The 18,003-nt window shown below is 44.0% G+C and overlaps 1 protein-coding gene across 2 annotated transcripts in view; it reads left to right on the forward strand.

Moving 5' to 3' along the window:
- Positions 1-18,003, forward strand: part of RGL1 (ral guanine nucleotide dissociation stimulator like 1) — a 105,166-nt gene that overhangs the window by 31,176 nt on the left and 55,987 nt on the right. The window contains exon 3 of one of the 2 annotated variants that reach the window (XM_054037455.1): positions 5,864-6,072. In XM_054037455.1, coding sequence (XP_053893430.1) covers positions 5,864-6,072 — 209 coding nt within the window. Of the gene's footprint in view, positions 1-5,863; positions 6,073-18,003 lie in introns of those variants that run through there. The other variant, XM_054037456.1, reaches the window with a different exon arrangement.

Genomic DNA, 18,003 nt, shown 5'->3' on the forward strand with positions numbered 1-18,003 from the left:
TCGTGTTGCTTTATGCCTTTTCTGGGTGGGGTTGTAAAGTGCCATGGCAATTCACATACTTTTCAATCGCAAAAGGTTAATAAATAGCAATTCTAAGATTTTTGTGGGACAAAATCTTCAAGTTCCAGTGGTGTCACTCCATTTATTTCAGTGGGGTTGCATTGACACCAGTGCACTTGAGACCAGGTTCTACCCCATACCGCTATCCATGGTGTAGACACTCCATGCCAGTGAGTTCACAATAAGGTCCTAATCTGTTTATGATGTTAGCATTACCTTATGTATTATCAAGATGTGGTTATTAACTCCCTTGACCCTCTACTTATCTACATATCCTTTCTCATTACTCTCTGTTGATCTTTTATGCCCCAATCCTGTAACCTGCTTCAAGCAAGGAGAAGTCCGCGGGGACTCCTCCAGAGGCATGGCGATCCAGCCACATGGAGCAATTTGCAAGATTAAGACCTTAGATAATGGGTCAAGGATCGTGATTTCTTTGCAGTTTAGAAAGCCTAGCACATTGTGGAATGCTACTGGAAATAAATGATGATGATAAATAATTTCCCATGGACTTTAGGGATGTAGAAAGAAGAACAGGAGTAGAAGTTATTGCTCATCGCTATTTTGGTTCCCTGCCTGAATCATCTGTATAAGAACAGCTAATGATATTTTAATGTAACAGGGAAAGCATGTTTTTCCTTGTTCTACAGGCCCAAAGCATATGCTACATTTAAGGGTCGGCAACCTTTCAGAAGTGGTGTGCCGAGTCTTCATTTATTCACTCTAATTTAAGGTTTCATGTGCCAGTAATACATTTTAACGTTTTTAGAAGGTCTCTTTCTAGAAGTCTATAATATATAACTAAACTATTGTTGTATGTAAAGTAAATAAGGTTTTTAAAATGTTTAAGAAGCTTCATTTAAAATTAAATTAAAATGCAGAGCCTCCTGGACCAGTCGCCAGGACCCAGGCAGTGTGAGTGCCACTGAAAATCAGCTTGCGTGCCGCCTTTGGCACGCATGCCATAGGTTGCCTACCCCTGCGCTAAAACAAAAGAAATGTCCTCATTCACAAGTGAAATGCTGCTGCTTTAAAGTAAGATTTCAGATAATGCTCATTTCCTCAAACTGAAGGAAGGATTTCGTTTTTAAGTGATTTATATAAAAAAAAATTAAAAGCTATATTAAAGCCACTTAAGGGGAAATTTAGCAAACTACAGGTTTTGCATTTATCTTCTCACCCTGCACGTACCTATCACTGAATGATACAAATCCACAGTTTGTTCCCAAATTGGTTTCTTACCAGTTCTTAAGTTATCATCATTAATAAGTCTTCAAACTGGCTGGATTGTTTTAAGATAGTGAAGTAAAATTAACAGAAGATTTTACATACATATTTATTTATCTCCATAGTCTAAAACACGACAGTGACCAAACCTATATATAAAAGAGATCTGAAGACTAAAGAAAGATTGCTAGTTAGATCCTTTATTATAACATTGGTCCCTGATTTTAAAGCAAAGTAGCAAGAAAGGCAAAATGGATCAAGATTAAAAATTCATGACAGTGACTTGATAAATATTTAAATGTATATTTTAATTACTTTCCGATTGAGGATGGTGTGTGCAAATAATACTTGTATCCTATGACTGTCTAATCACCAATTATTTATATAGCATCAGAGGTGAGATAGGTATTATTATATCCATTTTATATATGGGTAAACTGAGGCACACAGACTAAGGGTTAGATTATGACTGGCTTTGCATATATGAGCTGAGTGAGTAAGGTGCAAAGAGCATTCTGCTGTCTGTATGTCCCTGCAAAGTAGCTAGACACAGTTGTAGACCACCTAAAAATGGGTGGGGAGAAAACAGGGCTATGTAGCTGTCTGGCCTCAAAGGGAAGCATATGCTGCACCCTCTGGAAAGAATGTACGGCAGATGTTCTCCTCCCATGCCAGGGAGCTCTGGGAGATATTGTGCCTCCCTGAGCTACCTTACCTCCCAGAATTCCTACTGGGGCAGTATGGCCCTTCATCTCGCACCTACTGGGGGCTGTACCTTAATGACACAATCTGTCCGTAACTGACTAGCCCTGGCCACACAATGAATTATTGGCAGAGCGAGGACCCTAAAGCCCTAACTCCCACTTTCCTGGCCTGACCCCCAGACAACAGTCATCCTTCCTAGCCAACTACACTACCAAGAAAAAAAAAGGAGTTTCTTCTTGTAAGAAGGAGTGAATACAGTTCCACGGCTATCTATGACTATATTGCTAATACTTATACAAAGGCTAACTCAGCAGCCTTATAGGAAGAAGATCACCACACCAAGTTAGTAGATAAGTCTGATTCAGGATCCTATTAAAGTCAATGGGAGTTGGATTGGTCTCCAAATTATGCTTGACTTAGTTGCCCAAGTAGTCTTGTTAAAGCCAACAGGACTACTTGTGTGAGTCGGGCCTGATCTACACATGCAGTTGTACTGATTTAACTAAAGGTGTGTTTTAAAGTTAATTTAGTTAAATCGGTGGAACTTTGCACGTGGACACTTTTAAATCAGGGACTATCTTTTTGTTCGTTTTTTGTACAGTGTCTAGTACAATGGAGTTCTGGTCCTTAACTGGGCCTTCTAGGCACTACCACATTACATAAAATAATAATTTAAACCTGGCGTTGAAATGGTAAATTTACAAAGGAAAACTAAGCTGATACAATTAGTTTTAAACTGATATTAGTTTGGACAATTTTAAATAAACTGGTAAATGAGTGCATTTTTGTGTGTAGACAAGCACTCCAGCACATAGCATTTGCCTCTATAAAGGACATCTTGATTGTAGCAGAGCAGGTCTGGCCTCACCCTCCTTTTTTTTTTCTATAGATCCCTATTATGGTTTTGTTTTGTTAAAACCTGTTTAACTAAAACTCCCAGCACTAAACAGCTGAGAGAAAATCTGTCTGTGAAAAAGTTGTTGTTGGACTGCATTGGAGGTTTTTGCCAGCCTACCTGTCATTAGGATATCAAAGTGTAGCAAGTGGGGTGATATGAACAAACACAATATAATATCTGGTTGGTTGGTTGAATGGACAAAGGAGCCTTTAGAGATCCATTGGATAATCTGCATCAATGGAGGAGAAGAGTACCAGCCCTCAAGAACTTAAAGCCATATACTGACCTTAAGACGCACGCATTTCTCTTACTGCTGTCCATAGTAGTGCCACAAATAGATTGAAGACAATATATGGTCGCAGAGCCATTCATAAAGTAGACACAAAGGTAGTTAACTGTGCTCTGAGAATGGTGGCAGCCATTTTGGGGAAGAACTCTAGAAGAGAAACCAATGTTGGAAACTACCAAACATGAGACTTTCTTCCTCAAAGCAGCACGTGTGGATACAACAGCAGTTGGCTACCTCAGAGAAGCCAGACTCAGGCTTGCAGTTTTCTAAAAGAATTTTAAAGCTCACAAAACTGTGTGGGGCAAGGTGACTCTGGAAATTGATAATTGACTAACAAGCCTTTCTTTGTGTCTTGCCAGTTTGAATCCAGTTCAGGCTGGTAGTTACCAAAAGACACAAACATCTCATGGCTCTTTGCTGGCTTCAGTCCAGTACCAGGTGTTTGTGTCTCAGAAACTGCCATCATAGTTGCCATTAACAAGTGCTTTATTTGGCAGTCTTGTCAGAGAGACCAGTGATTGGCTGAGCATGGAAATTGAACTTCCTTCTAACTCCTAGAGGTGATCCTTTCTGGGAAGGTTGAGCTATGTTGCCAAAGCAACATGGAGAAACTTGTACTTCTGCTATTCAGGTTGCACCTGCTCTGTAGATTGAGGACCTCAGACTCTGGCATCTTTCACCAACATTGAATTCAGATAAAAAACAACACTTCTTTAACAAAAATTACAGAATTTCACTGAGGGACGGCCGGGGAAAGGAGAAGCAGCAGTGGTGATATTATATTGCTGTTAGCTGGGGAGGGAGAGGCTGGGTGTGAGGAAACCAGCTGTGCCACTCTGTCTCTATCTCGAATTTCAGTCTCGGTAGAATGTCGAGCGTAAGCTAGTGTCTGAAAGCTACCAGAAAACAAACTATTCAATGTCCTAATGCTGAAGTGCAACGGAAGTAGCTTGAACTCATCCTATTCTGTCTTGAGACTGTAGCAAAAAATAATGATGGATAAGACTAATTAGCTGATTTAGACCATCCTTGGTCAGTGCATGGTTATTCTCTACAACATATTTATTAGTGCTCCATCCAGTCTGATTTTAAATTAGAATTAAAATGTCTAAACAATGGGGCTTCCACTACTTCCTGTGGGAGATCATACTACAGTCTAATAGACCTTGTGGTCAAGAAATGTTTCTTGATAGCCTACATTTTCCTTTGCATGATCCCATTACTCCTCGATATATACATTTTTCCTACCCTAAATTGTACACATCTTGTACCCATATAAAAGTAACTTTATATTTAAAAGAGCTATTTTCATTTATTCAAACTGTATTTCAATTGTTAATTTACACAAGTCAGACTATGTTGCTTGCGGGGGATTAACACTTTTTTTCCCATCTGGGATTGCAGACTCTCACAGACAGGTATGAGCCATCTACTTCACTCCAAGGAAACAGCTTTTTTTCCCATTCATGAAAGTTTATTGGTATCAGCAGTAGGTAGGCTGGATGACACCTACACACACCATTCATTACAAGGTAACTGAGCAGATGCACTTCAGCATACATTCCCCAAATTGAATCTACAGTACCTTAGTAACACTGGCACACAGGTTTTTTTTTTTTAAAAGAAAAAACTATACATGTTGCTGAAGTCTCCTCTTTCCCGCTGTCTGCCTTTTTATGCCAATAGTCTCTAATAAAATTCTTCCTTAATATTGGGCAATTTAAACGAAAAAAAGGGAACTTCTCATCAAATTGATGGAGTCATTACTATTGTATTTTATTTATTAGTGCATGTATTTATATCTTTCATTTATATAGCACTTGTAATCTCTGATACCTTTACAAACATGTATATGAACTATTCACGGGGATCATTTTCCATTACTGACATATAATCAACTCTAGAGTGATAATGACAGTTCTTTAAGGCCTGATCCAAAAGTCATTGAAGCCAATGGAACTCTTCCCATTGACTTCAACAGACATTAGTTCAGGCTCTAAACCGTACACAAAATGCTATACAAAAATGTAGACATGATGAGAAATATTGCATCTCATTGAAACAAAGAGAAATAGTGACAGAATGTAATGATACATTTGGGATTTGACCAGGACACTTGAGTTAACACCCTCCTTTTGCAAAAAGCATTATGGAATGTTGAATGACCACAAGTGTTCAGGACATCAGTTTTACGTCTCATCTAAAATTATCACCTTCAGTGCATAATTTCCACCCCCTGCCTCAGTGTTCCAAACACCTGGCTGTGAGTATTGGTTTTAATACTGATTTAGAAATAAGAGAGCCACTGAATTACCAGTATTATTTCCTCTCACACCTAGATGTTCCTTACAGGTCTCTTATCCAAGTACTAGTCTGGTTTAGATTGTAAGATCTAATGGCATCATAAAGTGTGGTGGTTTGACTACAGTCCGCTACTGAAACATCAGGTGAAGAATGTCAAAGAAATATTTTTAAAAGGGTAAACAATTCTGAAGTGTTTCATCAATAGACCCATCTTCTAGAGTTCAGTGGTCATCAAAAATGACAGAATATTTCAGGACTTGAAGGCACGCTGTCATTTATCCCTTACCCAAAAAGCATAGTTTAACTTGTTGTTTGGTGCGGTAATTCTTCTCATTTGGGGTATTTGGTTTCTCCCATGCTTTTGATCCTTTATTTCATAGGTTGAAGGGGACCAATTGCCTCCAGGACATACCGTCAGCCAGTACGAAACATGTAAGATCAGAACAATAAAAGCTGGCACTCTGGAGAAACTTGTGGAGAACCTGCTGACGGCTTTTGGGGACAATGACTTTACCTACATCAGCATCTTTCTGTCAACATATAGGGGCTTTGCCTCTACTAAAGAAGTACTGGAACGTCTCCTCGACAGGTAAGAGTTAGCGAGTAACTATAGAGAAAATAATAATATGGAAAACTGTCATGTTATGTACATGATGAGGAACATTGCAAGGAATTAGCTCAAATGTATTGAAGATGTATTTGAAAGGCTACATGATATTTAGATATTTCAAAATCAGTGCTGATTCCTACAAGCTTGGAAAATCCAGTATTTCAGCTCAACCATTGGGTTGATAAATGTCTCTCCTCCTCACTTCATAAAGCCATCGCCGCCAAATAGGGAGAGAGGGATAGTTTGGGCTACTAAAGAACCAAATTGTGACTACTCTAGGGGAAGTGGCATAACCAACCCCAAATAACTGAAAAGATATGCTGCAAAGTCAGAGTTATCACTGAATTCAAGCCATTAGTATCCCCTGGCACGGTCTCCTGTATGTACACAGAAGGGGCCATTGCCGTGTCAAGACCATAGACTGTACAGGCGTGAGCATACAAGCCTGTTCCATATCTACTACACTGGGCCAGAATACTCATCTTTATCTCCTGTCGTGAAAGGACAGCAGATTGGCCTTTTTGATTTTTGAAGGAAGCCATGACTCAGGCACTGTTTTTTTGGAGAGCTCAGTGGTTCCAGAATCAGGGCCGGCTCCAGGCACCAGCTTGCCAAGCAGGTGCTTGGCGCAGCCACTCCGGAGAGGGGCGCCACCTCCAGCTATTCGGTGGCAATTCGGCAGACGGTCCCTCATTCCCGCTTGGTGCGAAGGACCTCCCACCTAATTGGCGCCGCAGATCAAATCCATTTAATCTCAAAATAATTCAAGTTTAGTTGGAGTTAGTAAGGTGATTGGTCCATACATAAAAGACATCAGTTAGCAGTCTGTAATATTCCATGCTTTTTATTCTGCTTATAAGTTAAGCATGGCTTTTTTGGTAGGAATACTTTAAGTTGTTTACATCACCATAGTGTAATCATTTTGCGGTTTCAGCAATTTTTCCCCCCTCTCTCTATTTATGACTTGACCTCCAAAGGGATAAAGGGGCATTTTATTTCTTGTGCTTATTTAGTTAGCATGTTGTCAAAATCAAGTGATGTACAGAAAGGCTATAGCATTGTCTAGTAATTAGAGCAGGAGACTGGGAGTTGGGACTCCTGGTTTTCTAGTCTTGGCAATCCCACTGACTTCCAATGTGGTACTGGGCAAGACATATATATTCTCCATGCTTCAGTTTCCCCACCTGGAAAATGGGTATAATGCTTATCTCACAGAGCTGTTGTGTGACTTCGTTAATAATGATGCTAAAGTGCTTAGAAGACAGGCCCTGCGTGACTCTTATGATAAAAAGTACTGTTCAGATACAAGGAGCAGAAAGGCCATGTAGGAGTTGTGAAAGAGAAGCCACACTGGGGAACAAGAATACAAGGTTCGCTTCAGACTTAAGAATGTCCCTGTCAATCTGCCAAGATCCAAAGGTGGAACACAATGGATGACAAAAATCCACAATGAGGAGAACACAAATATTATTCATGCAGAGAACTAAAGATACTATAGGATTCCTTCTTTAGTGTGAGCAACTCTTTCCATAACCTCAGTTTCATGATTCTTTGCTTCTGATGTAACTAATTTTCAACAATAAACATGAGGGGACACCAATTTTTTGTGGAATGTAGGGAACTTTGGAGTTCCAAGGAGTGATGACTCTCAAAATGAGGGACATTAAAGTGGTGTGCCTTGAGAATCTTTCACCCATAAGCAAATGAATTGTTAAAAAAATTTAACGAGTGAACAAACTGGTATATGCCTATAGATTGGCTTGTTTGTTGTGTCACATCCAATAATGAAACTTCTATGGCATATAATTATTTTATAGGGATATATTTCTATCAGCAGGAACTTAAAAAAAATTCTAATATGTTGGAATTACTAAAATAAGTACACCTCTATCCTGATATAACACAATCCAATATAACGTGAATTCGGATATAATGCGGTAAAGCAGCACTCCGGGAGGGCGGAGCTGTGCGCTCCAGCGGATCAAAGCAAGTTCGATATAACGTGGTTTCACCTATAACACAGTAAGATTTTTTGGCTCCCGAGGACAGCATTATATCGGGGTAGCGGTGTACTTAAAAATTCAACTTAACTTTGTTTAAAAGCATCTATTTTAAACGCAATTTCTCTGACAGTACAGTTGCTTTTGATTTGCCTCCTGGTTCCCAAACTGTACTCTTGTCCATGTCTTTGACATTCTCCTGTATTAATCAGATGTGTACAACAGAAGATTGCCTTTTTGCTATGAACAATTAGAAGTTACCAGTGTCTACATTAATCCAAATCAGCCGGTCAAAGGGGGCTTGAAGCCAGATGACACACTTCTAGCTAACAAATGGTTTGATTTGAAATAAAATACATATTTCCCCTTTAAGTGCCCAGGAGATGTGTGTGTTCCCTTTTTTGCATGGGTTTTTAATTTGGTTGCTCCAACTCTTTTATGTCTTTGTAGTTGTCATTTAGGTGCTGTTGAGATTATTATGCCCAGTTTAATGGGGGGAAACTAAGGCACAGAGAGATTAAGTGACATGCCCACTCACACAGGAAGTTTGGAAATTTAATCTAAGTCTTCTATGTCCAAATCTAGTGTCTTTACCACAAAACCATCCTTGTTCTTTGTGTTATCTTCGTTCTCTTCCCAGTTCACATACTGCACATTTGTAACTTACCAATGTGTAAAAACAATTGTGCACTGAGGGGCAAATCCAGAACCCACTGCAACACCTAGGAGACTAGATTGGGTGCTGAGCAGATGTGCTGTGGTTGGGAGGAAGGAATCAGTGCCAGGCTGCAATGCAACACTCTGGAGAATAGCTCAGCCTGGTAGCTGAAGTAAACTCTGCAGGCCCGTATGTGCTGCCTGAGAAGCTACAGACACTCTTGCCCTGTTTTGGCCTATTACATACTACTGTGCAGGGGACTCTCATGGACTGGTAGCCTATTCTGTTCACAGGTTGTGCTTGCCATGTGTAACCTAGGGTTACCATATTTCAGCAAGCAAAAAAGAGGACGGGAGGAGCCCCGCCCTAGCTCCGCCCCTGCCCCTCCCACTTCCCGCCCCCCCAGAACCCCCAACCCTCCCCCCGTTCCTTGTCCCCTGACTGCCCCCTCCTGGGACCCCTGCCCCTAACTGCCCCCCAGGATTCCACTCCCTATCTAAGCCTCCCTGCCTCTTGTCCCCTGACTGCCCCAACCCTTATCCACACCCCCACCCCCACCCCCACCCCCAGACAGACCCCTGGGACTCCCACGCCCCATCCAACCACTCCCCACCCCCTGACAGCCCCCCCAGAACTCCCAACCCATCTAAACCCCTCTGCTCCCTGTCCCCTGACTGCTCCGATCCCTCTCCCCACTCCTGCCCCCTGACAGCTCCCCCCCAGAACTCCCAGCCCCCCACCCCCCCGCTCCTTGTCCCCTGACTGCCCCCTCCTGGGACCCCCTGCTCCTAACTGCCCCCCAGGACCCTACCCCCTACCTGTACCCTGACTGCCCAAAACTTTCTCCACTCCCCCCAAAAAGCCCCCCCCCCGTTTCTTGACTGCCCCCTCCAGAACCTCCCTGCCCCTTCTCCTGCCCCCTGGCCCCCTTAGCCTGCTGCTCAGAACAGGGTGTTGGGCTCTGTGCGAGCCGGACACGTGGCTGCGCTCCCCAGCACAACAAAACCCGGTCCCTGGCCCTGCACAGTGCTGCCGGACCGGGCTGCAGGGGAGAGCTGCCCTTGTATCAGCACAAAGTGCTCTCGCTCCCGTTTTGCTACGCTGCATGGCAGAAACTGCTCCCAGTTGCAAAAGGGGAGGGCTGCACTTTGTGCTGATACACTTGCTCAGAATGCAGGGCGGAGCTCCTCTACAGCTGCTCCGGAGTCCAGCCCGGGACTTTCCTGCAGCCCTCCCAGCCGCTCGCTCTGCTCTGCCGGGGGAGGGGGGAAATCCCGGACATTTTGAGTGCTTTACAAATTCCCCCCGGACGCTATTTTTAGCACAAAAAGGAGGACATGTCCGGGTAAATCCGGACGAATGGTAACCCTATGTAACCTGCCTATATCCAGTTTCAGCCCTTCTGCAGCCAAAACTGCTTCAGTTCCACCACCAAAGGCTCATTTGAGGCCACACAGAAGAAGGCTGGATTAGCCCCTTATTGCTGGGCACTCTGCTAGATTTGTATATTCCCTGCAATTTCTTGTGATTCATGCCATAGGTCACTATGGAAAATGAGCAGATAAGGACAACTGATAGATACATTAGGAAACTGTTGTAGAAGGGGGCAACTGCTAAGGACATATTTTTCATTATAAGTCACTCTGCGCATTCCTACTACATGAGTTTCTACATCTGAAAACACAGTGACACAACTGGCACCGATTGGCACTGTTGTTTGTAATATTGGCCAAGGACTGGTCATCCCTGAGACGTCTGTTTAAGTCAGGGTTGATTGAGGCACGTTAGCCGGGAGTGGGGTGGGGTGGGATGGAGTGAGGAGGAAGGGGAGGGCTAAGGTGGAGGCCTGCACTCTGCTTGCTCATGCTGATCCAGTTTCGTGGTTCAGTAGGGAACATCAGTCTCCAAAGATGTCACTCCAGCACGTTCATGAGTGCCAAAATAAATACAGTAAAATTAACGCCCTTCAGCTGGGGATTTAAGAACTCTAAACTCAGGGATGGGAATTGGGGGATAATCTTTTGCAAGAACAGACCATACCAAAGCCATCAGCCAAGGTTTTGGGTGTTTGGTTTTTAACCATAAAAATGATCAAATTCCAGTAAACTACATTTAGTTAATGGAATCACAAAGAATCGTTTGGAGACCCTTGCTTTGCCAGGAAAACTTGTAGGCTCTCTCAGATTGCTCTGTGGGTTTTTTTCCTGAGGGGAGATGAACCCAAGGAAAATGAAGTCTAAGCAATGCACATTAGTGTAATGTTGAGGTTATGACTTTAGATTCACAAAGGTTAGGAAATTGGAAAAAAGTAAGTTTCTCATGGTAAAGTTAACACATCAGGGTTGTAGTTTCTATTTCTATGTTGCTTTGTAAATGTGTACATTATAGCAGGGATTTTCAAAGCCACCTAAAGGAGTGAGGTGCTCAAATTCCATTGGGCACCTAACTCCTTAAGCTTCCTCTAAAAATCACAGCCTAATATATTAATGTTTGTTGCTAAACCTAGCCCCTAAAGTGTACACTTTGTGCAGTGGGGCTGAGTTAACATTACCATGAAATCCTTAATATTTTCATATCCTTGCTTTTGAGCATTTCAACTTGTAATCTTAGTGTTAGACTGACCAATACTCTGGTGTTTAGTATATTTTATACCAGTCTCTTCCCACCAGCATAAAATTGCCTCGTCCATGCTTCAGTAAAAAGAGTTTTTTTTTTAAAAAAGGAGGAAGTGGTGGCGGGCGGGGGGGGGGGGATTAAAGGGTATATTTTGCATACAGGGCTAAGTCTTTTGCCAGCTTTTAAATTTGAGCATGTGCATTTTGTATGATCTCTGTTTAAATGGCCCAGATTTTCATTTGACTGTGCATGTAGGTAGATAAGCAGTTACCCATGTTGCATGTGCAACATTGGAGCCCACTTCTAAAAATGGTTCAGCTAATGTCTGGTTGGCTGAAGACTCCAGCAGGCACATCATTAAACCCTGCAGAAGGCTTGGGTCCCCGGCTGCACAATATTGTTCCATTCCCACATTGCTGTGTCCTGCTCCTACTCTCAGGTCCTTCTTTGCTTCTTCTGGGCCTGGCACCTGACTTCTGCTCCTGCCTCCAGCTCCCAGTTCCTGGTTGCTGCTTCTGGCTCCTGCCCCTGTTCTGGATGATGCTCTCACCCTTGGCTCCTGATTCCTGGCTTTTGATACCATCTCGGCCTCTGACCATGGCTCTGACACCTGGCTACCGGCTCTTGCTCTGGCTCACTCCTTGTACTTGGCACCTTGGCTCCTGATCTGGGTCTGGCTACTGGGTCTGGTCACCTCTGTTCCAACCATTAGGGAAGATTCCTGCCCTGACCATTAGGCAAGACCACCCACTCCCCGGTCTCCAACACTTTAGTCACTGCTGTATCTTCTGTTAGCTAAGGTGAAAAGTACAGTGGGAGCCTACTTCTGTGAGGTGCTGGGCACCCTCAGTGCCTTGAAAGTCAGTGGGAGCCAAGGGCATGCAGCACCCCAGAGGGCTGGGCTTTCTCTCTCTCTTAGATAATTTGTATTGCAGTAGCACCTAGAAGCCCTAGTCACCAGTTGAGACCCTTTTGCACTTGGTGCTGGAAAACATGAGTCAAAGCCTGCAACCCTCACTCAGACAAGTGGATGAATTGAAGTTAATGGCACCTCCTCATGTCAGTAAATCCTGGTCTACACTGAAAATGTAGGTCAACCCAACTATGTCGCTCAGGGGAGGAAAAATCCACACCCCGAAGCAGTGTAGGGAAGCTAACCTAACCCCTAGTGTAGACAACACTAGGTTGATGGAAGAATTCCCCACTCGCCTGAGCCCTGCTGCCTGAGTCAGCTGACATGGGCCAGCCATGGGTGTTTAATTGCAGTGTAGACATACAACCACTTAAGCCCTACATTTACCCTTGGTGGTAGAAGTGGGGGAGGGGGACTGTAGGTGGAGTAGCTGTCACTGTTCTGTCTGTACTCTTCCCTGGTCCTATAAAAAATGGTGATGGGACCAAGCCAGAACAGGGGCTACTTGCTGGATACATCAGTCAAAATACCTTGTAGAGGTAGGATGCAGCTCTATGACCTGGCCCCAGGTTGGGAGGTGAATTTCACATTTGTAGAAAATAATTTTTGCCTGCAGGAATGGTATGTTTGGGGGAGTGGATATGGTTCATATATCAGACATGGTTTTCATGGTATCATGTCTGATGTATTATAAGCATGATCCGAATTCTGGGTGTGAAAAATGAGTTCTGGTTAACAAGAAATAGGCCAGGTTGTAATTATGCTGAAACCCATTACTGTAAGCTATGCTTGATGCTGTGAATGGGAAAACAATAAAGAAAGCTGATGCCAGAGAAAAGACAAGTCAGAAAAGATATTTTGGTATTTATGCAGAAAGTTCAAAATAACTTGTGCTTTGGTTAAATTAACCTGCAGCTCGATGAGATTTTTTTTTGTGATCTTCTCCCTGAGAAACTGAAAAAATCCAGGTTTATCCATCTTTTCCCAACCCAGGCTTTTCCTAAGACAGTGGTTCTCAAACTTTTTTTTTTTTTCACAGATCACTTGAAAATTGCTGAGGGTCTCGGCGGACCAATTAATGATCTATCCAAATATTGTTTGTACCATTAGCTAACTATTGTAAAGCACTTTCGATAAAAACGCTATATAAAAAAAACTTAAAATAATAATTTTTTTGTTCTACAAATAAAAGCACACAACTCATATTTTAATATCAGTAGTCTTACCTTTCTAATGCGATGGATGTGCCCTCTCTTCCCCGCTGCGGCAGCCCCCGAGCTCGGGCTGGGAAGGAGGGGGGGTGTCTCTCCCTCACTGCAGCAGCCCTGGGGCTGGGGTGGAAAGGAGGGGGGTCTCTCCCCCCCACAACAGCCACAGAGCTGAGGCTGGGAAGAAGGGCCGCCCCGGCAGCCGCAGCCCTGGAGCTGGGGAAAGTCGCCTTTCTCTGGCCACCGCAGCCCTGTATGTCCCAAATTCCCCCCACCCCCTCTTCTCACCCTACTGCCCCCTCCCATCTACCCCCTCTTCCAGCCAAGGCCATCACCTCACCTTATATGTGCATCTTCTCCAGGGTCCAGGCACCTAATTAGTGGCTCCGCTAATTAGGGGGTGGCCCTTCATTTTGTCATGTGCAGCTGCCAAGGCACGCACCTTAGAAGGAACTATCTGCGGACCACCTGAATGGAGCTCATGGACCACAGTTTGAGAACCTCTGTCCTAAGACACCTACTGATTAAAATATGGATGTTACTTTTCCTTACCAACATTAAGAAACAAGTTGTACAGAATCTTACTAGGGCTTTCCAGACTATACCTTGTGCTTTTCATTTCGTATATGGACATGGGGGAATCGGTTGTTTTTTCTCCTTATATGGCTGAATGCACAAAGAGCCACATAACAGAGGGGTAGCCGTGTTAGTCTGAATCTGTAAAAAGCAACAGAGGGTCCTGTGGCACCTTTAAGACTGACAGAAGTATTGGAGCATAAGCTTTCCTGGGTAAAAACCTCACTTCTTGCATCTGAAGAAGTGAGGTTTTTACCCACGAAAGCTTATGCTCCCAATACTTCTGTTAGTCTTAAAGGTGCCAATGAGCCACATGTAATTTATGCTCCCTTTAATTCTCTCTGCATGACATAGGAAAGCAGGATCCTGCTCTCAGGAGGGGTCCCCCAAAACCAAAACACACCTGGGCTCAATCTTCTCACGGCAGGAGGCACGTGATCACATGAGGCTTGTACTGACTATTTTCAGCTCCAGCATCAACCTCTTGTACTGTTGTTTCACAGACGCACCAAACCAACTGTTCAAAGAGATGAGTAAGATGAAATTTGAGGAGGAAAATTTTGAATGGTCTATGTGTGACTGTGGGACATTGACTTGGGAAGAAAAAGTCAGATGTAAGACCCACAAAAACTGAAAATGAATTGAATTTTAACAAGGGCAATTTGCATCTGTGCATTAGAATAGGAAAAACTCTCAGGAGCAAATTCTGCCTTAGTTTACACTGCTGAAATGAAAAGCATTGCACAGGGTATAAGACAAGTTAGTTTCAAATCTGACTTTTAAAATGTGTAAATTGTTTTAATGAGAAATGTTTAATTTCTCATTCAAACAAATGCAATTGCTGTAAAAATATAGATCTCAGATTTTTTAAAAATATGTAATACAGGCAAAGGGAGATTTTGATTTTTCAGTTAAAGGCAGGGTTTAAATCCTTTGGGAAAGTCTCCCACTCACCTGAATAGGCTTTAGATTAGGCTCTTTAGCGGGTGTGAAAATAAATATTAATCCTAGCCAAGGTTTTACCATGTACTCTTTGAGTAAAATTTAAATGTTATGGAAGATTACATGTAAATCCATTCAACACTTTAGGAGCTCAAGGGAGTTTTTGTGTTATACTTAAGAAATTTGAGGCTTATTTATTTATTTATTTTGGATCCCTCCAAATTCCAAAGGCTTTCTTGTGACCCTTTAGGTTGAAGTAGATCTAAACAAAATCTTGTGCCTATGCAAGTGCATTAAAAAAATAAAAACAAAGGTTTGATTTTCAAAGCTACCTAAAATGAATTTGATGTCCTCATCTCTTAAAATTAATAGGTGTTAGGTACCTGAATCCCTTAGAGCCGTGTTTCCTAACGACCAGCCTGTGGACTGGCACCGGTCCCTGAGATCTCTCTGATGTAGTTTAGAAGGCAGCAAGCTGGTCCCTGGTATAAAAGGTTGAGAAATACTGCTCTAATGGCTTTGAAACCCTCTGCCCAAGTTACTAGCATTTGTTCATCATAATGGTGTCTGTTTGTTCAGCATAAGCTGATGAATAAAAAGAAAATTATTCCTTCAGTTTGACTGCCGGCCCCTTCGCTCCGCCAGCCATCCCCGCCGCCCCCCTCACCCTCAATGGCTCCTCCGGAGTCCGGCTGTGCTGCCCGTCCCCCCCCCTTGCCTGCAGGAGCCCAGTGCCGGCCCGGCAGGCGCCGCTTTTGAAAAAAAATGCTGGGCTGCCCGGGCTAAGGGAAGAAGGAAGCTGCTGGGGAGAGGGGATCTCGCCAGCTGCTGCCTGCCCCACTGCTCCGCTCCCCCCAGCCCCCGGGAGAAGCGAGCAGCGCCCGCCTGCCACCCCTTTCCCGCGCCCGCCCCCGCCCCCCCCCCCGGACTGAGCCCCTCTGAATAATAAACAGTGGGTGGGCCTCTGAGATTCTTTAAACCTGTAGTACTGCTCACTTTGCATGAACATTAAGGATCCCAACGCACTTTTCTTAAGAAAGGGGATTTGGCCCAGTGTCATTTGCCAAAATATTTTTCCCTTCTATATTGTTTTGCTGTATACTGGCTGGTTGCCTCCTTCCACTTCTGAAGTGGCTGCATTTCAGTCGGGCAGTATTTATATAGTTTGAAAGTGTATAAGGATCCTTAATGAATGAAAGAAGCAAGATATATATGAGACCGTTATGTAATGTTTATTTTGTAACATGCAAGCGTTGTTTGGGTTTATGTTTGGGATCCACACTAAGGGCCACCCTTTTTAAGACTCCCTAACCATTAAGTGGTTAAACAGTAGTCCCCCGCCCAAAAAATCTTCAATGGATAGGGTATATTTCTTATCCATTGTTCAGCATTTAAAACTTAAATACTGTGAATCACATTCTGGTTTCATTTGCTCATTTAGTGCCTCTGCATGAAGTATAATCTTCCAAACACTGGACAAGGTTGAAAAGTTCCACGGGCTGTGGGATCCTTTTGTTTCTCATGTCTTTTTGTATGCAAAGCATTCATACAATGCTATTCAGTGAATAGATCTTTGTCCAGGACCTGATGAGGGCAGAGTAGTGGAAGTCTGCAGCAATGCTATTCTGTATGTTAGAGGCATTGTAAACTCCTCCGCACCCATATTTAATGTTCTGTTGTATGTCCAAAGCCCTTTCATAGTGAGACAGGCTGTGATTTGGGTTTTGGAAACGAGTTAGTGTTATGTGGTATTCTGTTTTGTTATGGATAATTGCCTGCTTGTATTGCTATTTGATTGTTAAGTTCAACATTTGTTTCACTAATGGGATTTAGATGTGTGTGCCTGACATTCTGTCAGCGTTTTGCTAACATTTCATGTAAGGAGGATATCTAGTACTGGAATAATGACACTGTTCCATTGCTTATTCAATTTTGTTGAAAGAATTAACGGTGAATTATAAACAGGGCCGGCTCTGGCTTTTTTGCCGCCCCCGGCAAAAAAGCCTCCTGCCGCTCCCGGCCCCCCGGCGGGGAGCGGGGCAGGGGAAGGCGCCGTGGCCCCACTCTCCCTGGCTGGCCGGAGCGCCGCGGGGAGGGCGGAAAGCCCAGCCGCGGCCCCGGTCTCCCCGACCAGCCGGAGCACCGGGGGGAGGGCGGCCCCGTTCTCCCCGGCAGCCAGAGCGCTGGGGGGAGGGCGGTGAGCCCGGCCGCGGCCCTGCTCTCCCCAACTGGCCGGAGCGCCAGGAGGAGGGCGGAGAGCCCGGCCGCAGTCCCACTCTCCCCGGCCGGCCGGAGCGCCGGGAGGAGGGCGGAGAGCCCAGCTGCGGCCCCGCTCTCCCCGGCTGGCCGGAGCGCCGCCCCCCTCCAGGTGCTGCCCCAAGCACATGCTTGATAGGCTGGTGCCTGGAGCTGGCCCTGATTATAAAAACCAATATCCACAGATAACTTCAGATCTGAATGGCAGCAAATAATTATCTTTGCCACTGCTTGCAGGGAAAGTTTCTGCCTTTGCAAATCATTTGCATATTAAAGGTTTGCCCCCATCCCCATTTTACTTTTAAAATATACTTTTTAGTGAATTTACTTCTGGCGTAGGGTACCCAGTGGCACTGAAGAGTGAAATCCTCTCTTTATCCACAGAACTTGGGCAGCAAACAGGGCAAGCTCCCTGCACGCTGCCCCATCAGTGTGCCTGAATCCTGTTCTGGAGAGCTCACCCCTAGGGGTTGGGAAGAGCAAAGTTCATTCTCCAAGCTCTTTCCGGTTTTCTCACAGACTTGCTGTGAGAACTTGAGTTAGTCACTTACTCTCTCTCTGTGCCTTAGTTTCTCCATCGGTAAAGCAAGGATGATGACAACACTACACCTGCCTTGCAGGACTGTTGAGACTTAACTCATTACTATTCAGGGCCACCCAGAGGATTCAGGGGGCCTGGGGCAAAGCAATTTTGGGGGCCCCTTCCATAAAAAAAAGTTGCAATACTATAGAATACTATAT

The sequence above is a fragment of the Malaclemys terrapin genome, chromosome 8 (genome assembly GCF_027887155.1).
Source record: "Malaclemys terrapin pileata isolate rMalTer1 chromosome 8, rMalTer1.hap1, whole genome shotgun sequence".
Classification (NCBI taxonomy): Eukaryota; Metazoa; Chordata; order Testudines; family Emydidae; genus Malaclemys; species Malaclemys terrapin.